This window comes from Piliocolobus tephrosceles, chromosome 11, assembly GCF_002776525.5.
Source record: "Piliocolobus tephrosceles isolate RC106 chromosome 11, ASM277652v3, whole genome shotgun sequence".
Classification (NCBI taxonomy): Eukaryota; Metazoa; Chordata; class Mammalia; order Primates; family Cercopithecidae; genus Piliocolobus; species Piliocolobus tephrosceles.
In genome coordinates, this window is record NC_045444.1 from 120,286,755 (window position 1) to 120,294,051 (window position 7,297).

Genomic DNA, 7,297 nt, shown 5'->3' on the forward strand with positions numbered 1-7,297 from the left:
GCACCTGGCCCAGTTCCCAATTGCCGGCACCTGGCCCAGTTCCCAATTGCCAGCACCTGTAACTCTTTGCTGAATGCTTGTCCTGATCCGAGCCCAGCAGTGTATAAATACCCCCACTTGAAGGAGATGACTTGAAGGAGATGACTTGAAGGAGATGACTTGAAGGTTTGTGCCCTACTCTGGCTCCTAGAGTTGGCTAGTGGGGCTAATCTCTAGTTATCCACCAAGATAATTGGCTTGATAATGCACCTTTTATTGGGTTCCCTTTTTTTCCTGATATCATTTCCTCAGGTCTCCACTGGTTTCTTTGAGATCACGTCCAAAATAAACTACTTGCCTCAAATCCTTCTCTCAGATTTTTTCTGGGGAAACCCAAACTAGGTAATTTGTAATTATGGAAGTTTTAGAGTGTGTGTATGTGTGTTGCAAAAATCTAAATGCACTAGGGGTTTGCAGGAATTGGAAATGTTTAAAGAGCTTCTGTTAGACTATATTCATGTTAAATTTCTCTGCAATATGCATGATATGCCTCATGCATTTTATATGTTAGTAAAACCTGTAAAGAAGTTGAAAAGGAATATATTACATATATGCATTTAGTTGTTTTTCTATCTGAAAAGTTTCCCTTAAAGGTACAGAATGCTGAATAGGAGCTGGGATTCTAAGTGATAGGTTAGGCATCGAATCTTTGAATAACTGTCCAAAGAAATAAGCCACAGTTTTATGTTGGGATAATTGAACTTAAGCCATAGGAAAGTTGGAATCTAGTTTGAATAATTTTTTTTCTAGAAGAGAAACAGAGTTACATGATGAGAAGGAATTGCTTTCTCTCAGTCTGTCAGGAGTCATTCCGTTTTCAAATTGCTTTCAAGGCTTTTTTCACCCTTTATACCTTTTCATCTAGTTGTACTTTGTCTTTTATGACAGATAAAAGATTTGGTGTCAAAATTAGACCACCCAGTGAGTTGCAGAGATGAAAATCACGTCACTGTACTGTGAGAATGGAGTCATGCACAAAGCCACAGAGCCCTCCAAATGTGGCCTACTCTTCTAGGGCTTCCTGATCCCAGAACAGTTTCCATTTGCACATACTAACCACATGCTCTAACCCCCCAGGACGTGTCTCCTATTACTCGGCACCCCCTGCAAGCTCTCTTCATCTGGGCCATTCTTCAGAACAAGAAGGAACTCTCCAAAGTCATCTGGGAGCAGGTAAGTGCCCAAGCCCACAACAGATTTACACCAAATGTATGCTTTGTTTTAACAGTTCTGATCCTCTCAAAATTCACATGCTAATATAAAACATCATCAGTGAAATGGGATGTCTGAGGTCAGATGAACATGGCCTCTGTTCCATGTTGGTGAAGGAATGCTTGGGAGGGACAGTCCCTGGAAAGTAGTCGGGCTTGGGGGGCAGTCCAGTAGGCACCTGCTTCTCAGGTGTGTGTGGGTGTGTGATTGTTTTCCACGTGGATGAGGTATTCGCATTTGATTTTCAAAATTAATTTCCAGCTTTATTGCATTATGGACAGGAGGTAGGCCCTGTGAAAAATTCTGCTTTGGAAAGTTTGTTGAGAATTTTCCTAGTGATTTAGCATGTAAGAACTTTTGTAAATGGTTTATGGACACTCACATTACTTTCTTTATTTTGAGAGATAAGCTTAGCTATTGAATATTGAATTCCATACTCAGTCTTAAAGTTACGTTGTTCAGGTCCTCTGTGTTCTTGCCCAGGACCCACTCAACTTTTGAACTATTCCAGTATGAGAGTGAATTAGACCTCCCACTATCATGGTCTTACTGTGAGTTTCTCATGGCGTTATTCTTAATATTTTTATATGCTAATTCTATGTTCAAGACTGTGAACATATTCAGGTTCCAAGTTATTTTGTGTTCATTAAAAATTTTACTTTGAATCATTATGACTAGTTCCTAGGGAGAGTTTAGGGCTCCCTGACCCCAGAGCAATTTCCATTTGCACATGTCAACCACATTCTCTAACCCCTTCCATCAAATTGATTCTACTATTTCCTGCTTTTGCCATGAATACATTCTTGTTGGACATTAACGTTAACTTGACCACTTCAGGGGATTAAGAATTAACCTTAGGCTGGGCGAGGTGACGCACACCTGTAATCTCAGCACTCTGGGAGACCAAGGCTAGTGGATCACCTGAGGTCAGAAGTTCGAGACCAGCCTGACCAACATGGCAAAACCGTGTCTTTACCAAAAATATAAAAATTAGCCGGGTGTGGTGGTGGGCTCCTGTAATCCCAACTACTCAGGAGGCTGAAGCAGGAGAATCACTTGAACCCGGAAGGCGGAGGTTGCAGTGAGCCAAGATTGCACCACAGCACTCCAGCCTGGGCGGAAGAGTGAGACTCCATCTCAAAAAAAAAAAAAAAAGAGAATTAACCTTAAAATTCTCCACTGCCCTAAAAAGACCAGGGGCTGCACTCTGGCAGCCTTGGGAGCCAGCAAGCTTCTGAAGACCCTGGCCAAAGTGAAGAACGACATCAATGCTGCTGGGGAGTCCGAGGAGCTGGCTAATGAGTACGAGACCCGAGCTGTCGGTGAGTCCACAGTGTGGGAGGCCGCAGTGGGTGCAGATCTGCCATGCAGCATAGACCTTGCCAGTGACACTCACAGGCCAGGTGGTGGAGGTCCATGGTATATCCAAGCTCCCCAGCCTGATTGAGGGCTGCAGACCACAAGGTCTGGATGCCACAAGTTCCTTGGTCCTGGCACATACGGAATTTTCCAAGAATGAACGTGGGAAATCTTGGGCTCCCTGATCCCACGGCCACCCAGGGCCATACCCAGGCCCAGTTCTAAGCAACTCAGGGAGCATTGGAGTATTTTTGGGGGGGTTGGGGGGCAGGTTCTGGATGCCATTACAACACTGTGACAGGGCTGAGATTTTACCTGACTTGCACACTAACCAATTAGCCTGCCAGTTTCATATGCACACACTGCCAGAGGACCCAGCCCCTGGGCCTGCGACACTCATGGTTTGTCACTCGTAGCAAAAGCAGCAGCCTGAGTAGCATCTTGGGTTGCTTCCCCTTGCCTCGGTTCCCAAGGGGTGACTCTAATAATGGTTGCGCTGGAGCTCCCTGAGGTTAGGGGACACGGAGCTTCTATCAGGGCTGCAACTGAGATTACTTATTGCCTGGAGTGGATGATACTCCACTAAGCATTACTCTCCTTGCATGTCTCAAGACGCCTGACTGCTGTTTGCTATTCAGTCCTCGAACAAAGCTTGTCAGAGCCCTTTGCACAGAGGCCTCCATCATTCAGGAATGTGAGAAATCCGGAACCGACTGCCTCTAAACATCATTTTAAATGAGAATTTCAGGACTGCTCAGTTTTTTCCATTTCCACTTGACAGTTTTAAGTTTGCAACGTGGTATTTGCATCCAGGTTTGTCTAGTGTCTTATCAAATGTAAACATACATGCTCATGAGTTTAGCTTGTCCGTGTTGGAAAGAAGATGTCTAATTATTTCTTTTAATTTATTAAAATTTCAAAGCAGTTCATTTCTGGATGACCTCAATTAGGCAATGGCTTCTAATATTTTTACTTTTAAAAAATTTCCTCTCAGGATCTACACTGCAATTTCTTTGTCATTAGATCATGAAATGTAAGCACACACTAATGCAGTAGGTCAGTGGTTTTTGTTGTTGTTGTTGTTATTGAGACAGAGTTTCACTCTTGTTGCCCAGGCTGGAGTGCAGTGGCATGATCTCGGCTCACTGCAAGCTCTGCCTCACAGGTTCAAGCAATTCTCCTGCTTTAGCCTCCTGACTAGCTGGGATTACAGGCGCCCGCCACCTTGCCCAGCTAATTCTTTGTACTTTTAGTAAAGACGGGGATTTGCCATGTTGGGCAGGCTAGTCTCGAACTCCTGACCTCAGGTGATCCGCACGCCTTGGCCTCCCAAAGTGCTGAGATTACAGGTGTGAGCCACTGCACCTAGCCTTTTTTCTCTCTGTGCCTTATCTGCCAAACAACCTTGCCAAGAAGACGTAGAGTTCAGATGAGATGGAAGAAGGGCTGCCCTGATTACGGGGGGATGGAAGGAGGGGAGGTGCAGACGGTCTAGATCCCTTCTCAGTGGCTGAGGCTCTTCTGCCTGAGCCCAGATGGAAGCCCACCAAAGAGAGGGACTCCCTGTGTGCAATGCAGCTCAATCCAGTGAGCAGGTATTGCCACCTGCTGCCATCAGGAGCTCTGCTGGGTTTTTTGTGCCTTTAGAAAATCCTGCTATTCAGTAGCGAATTGTGTTGTGATGGCATTTTCTATGCCTTTTATAAGAATGGACTCACACCCAGGCTATTCTTGGATTCAGGAGTTGGCTGGGGGTGGAAGCAGCACAGTTTCGGTCATGTGCGGCTCTGACACCAGCTTCTCTCTGTGCTGATGTCGCTGTAGAGCTGTTCACTGAGTGTTACAGCAGTGATGAAGACTTGGCAGAACAGCTGCTGGTCTATTCCTGTGAAGCCTGGGGTGGAAGCAACTGTCTGGAGCTGGCAGTGGAGGCCACAGACCAGCATTTCATCGCCCAGCCTGGGGTCCAGGTAAACCGTGCTCAGCCTCCAGACCACGTGGGGCTTTTATCTCAGATGCTATTAGTGGCATTAAAAAATATTAAACCTTATTCTCCAATATAAAAACCATAGAAGGAGTGGTTTGGTGATGATGTGGGAGATGGCAGAGTATAGGCATTGGTTGAAATCCATGCTTTAAGAGATGGTGAAGGACAAAGAATATTCTTTGAGTTTCCACTAAGCAAACAACACAGCATTGCAATTATGAGCTGTGTCTCTGGATCCCACTGCTTGGGTCTGCATCCGCTGTACCCCAATGGGGTGTGTGATGATGGGCCAAGTCACATGAGCTCTCTGAGTCTTAGTTTCTTCGTCTGCAAAATGGTGAGAGTAGCAGATTAAGGGTTATTGTGAGGATTTAAGGAGATAATATGTGAAAGGCGTTGGTCCTTTATTTAGCTATTGCTTCTGCAGTTATTATTAGTAGTGATAGCGGTAGAGAAACTATTGTGAAATGGGTAAAAGCAGTCTTGAGGTTTTCTGCACTGAAGTGAATGAATCGTAGTCTGCACCTGGTGTCTCAGGCTGCAGAGGGGAGCTTTTCATCCACAGTTCCAGTTGCAGAAATGTGGGTGTGAGAAGGGGAGGGGGAAGGGAAGAGATGGCGGGACCAACGCTTGTCAGCCACAGCTGTTATACACAAGGCCACGTTCCATCTTCACAGCACCTGTGGGGATGGGTGCCTTCCCATTTCACTGAGGAGGATGCAGGAGCTCAGAGAGGTTCTGGAATGTCCTTCCAGCTTGCACTGCTGGGAAGTAGCAGCAGTGGGATTGGCTCTCATGTTGATTGCCTGCAACTTTCATGTCATGGACTTTCCATGATATCACACAGACAAGTGTTTATGAACAAAACCCACTTACTACTGCACCTAAGCTAGGTTAAATGAGAGCATTGATCCATGACAAGGAGCACACAGGGAGGGTCTTACTATTGCTCAGTTTTAGCCTCTGCTGCAGTGTAGTAGGTAGAAGTAAGGCTGGTGCTGGAGTCGGGGTGTGCCTGGGAGGCTGGGCTATCTTCCCAGGTGGGCCACACTCTGCTTATGGCTTCCTGGGCCCCAAACCCCATCTTGCGTATGTCCCAGAACCTGGGGCCCTGGGGAGGCTGGCTTTTACTCCCGCCCAGGTTCACAGATCCTGAGGTTTCAATCAGATGCCAGGTCATTCATTTCACTGAAAATCTTACTATCAGGCCACAGGATCACCTGTGGGCCCGGCCAGGGAGTTCCCTTTCAATAGTCAAGGTGCTGTGTGGCATCAGAATGCTGCCAGTGACCATGGAACCCAACCCAATGCTGTAATTTCTGTGACTGGGGCCTGACAGTGACACTCAGTGATGGCCTGGCGTCTGCATCGCCCCAGCAGAATAGGAGAGTGAGGAAGACTAAGCACTATCTGTCTTCCTTGCCCACGACCCCCGCACACCCTCCCAAGAAACAAACCCCAAAGTGAAGATTTCAATGCAGGGAGTTTATTCTGGAGGTGAACCTGGGAAGCACGGGAGGCGCCAGCGAGGCAGGGAAGGGACAGGGACAGACGTGATGTGCTGATGAGGAGGTTGCCACTGTGGGCACTGGGGCTCGGCCTGCTGGGAACCTCTGGGAAACTGTAGAACCTGCTTCATTGTCACCCGGCCCAGTGCAAAGCAGCCAGCCATTTACCCACCAACTGCAATTGGTTGTTTGTTGAAAGCTGACACCTTGTTCGAGGACACTAGTCCTCACGGGTCAAGCACGCACCTGGCTGGAGCATCCCCAGGCAGGGGCCCTCAGAAGCAGCCATCCTCCTCCAAGGGGCCGGGCAGGTGCCCAGGGCTGCAGGGGTGCATGTCAGTCCCAGCCCTCCAAGCCCACACTGAGAAGGCCCTGAGTTTCCCTCTTCCTCTGCTCCTGAGACACACCAACCTCCTTCTGCTTGATGGGCTATTTTTTGAGAGATGTGGATCCTTTGATGTGGTCGAGTCTATGCTCCCTGCTAACTCTCGGAGCTACGGTGAGTTTTCTAACTTCCACCTTGTGGAAGTTCCTTCTATCCCAACGTCAAGGGTTGATTCAGTCTGGGGAGAGCTTTTTCATGCATTTCAGCCTGAATTGACGTCAAGACACCAACAGTCTCCCCCTTCCGAACTTCCTTTTAGTTTCCTGACAAAAGCATCACCTGTCTTTCTCCAGAAATGAATCCTTGGGGACTCTGCTGGTAGTACTGGCTGTGCCTGTGAATTTGTGATCATTAAAGATAAAGGAGCCAGAAAGATACTTGTTTAAACTTATGTAATAAAAATGTGAGTTGGACAAAAAATTTCCTAGGTTTATTGAATTTGAACGTACACAACTATTACTTTAAAGCGCACCTAATCCAACTCACAAAAAGAGTTAAAATAAAACCAAGTTTGGCCAGGCGTGGTGGCTCATGCCTGTAATCCCAGCACTTTGGGAGACCGAGGCGGGTGGATCACCTGAGGTTGGGAGTTCGCGACCAGCCTGACCAACATGGAAAAACACCATCTCTACTAAAAATACAAACAAACAAACAAACAAAATAGCTGCGCCTGGTGGCGCACACCTGTAATCCCAACTACTCAGGAGGCTGAGGCAGGAGAATCACTTGAACCCGGGAGGCGAAGGTTGCGGTGAGCCAAGATTGCGCCATTGCACTCCAGCCTGGGCAACAAGAGTGAAACTCCGT

General features: G+C 47.1%; 1 protein-coding gene across 3 annotated transcripts in view; it reads left to right on the top strand.

Annotated features, from left to right (window-relative positions):
- Positions 1-7,297, top strand: part of TRPM8 (transient receptor potential cation channel subfamily M member 8) — a 99,637-nt gene that overhangs the window by 44,488 nt on the left and 47,852 nt on the right. For all 3 annotated transcript variants that reach the window (XM_023228731.1, XM_023228730.2, XM_023228732.1), the window contains 3 exons: positions 1,117-1,212; positions 2,444-2,573; positions 4,435-4,580. In XM_023228731.1, coding sequence (XP_023084499.1) covers positions 1,117-1,212; positions 2,444-2,573; positions 4,435-4,580 — 372 coding nt within the window. The remainder of the gene's footprint in view (positions 1-1,116; positions 1,213-2,443; positions 2,574-4,434; positions 4,581-7,297) is intronic.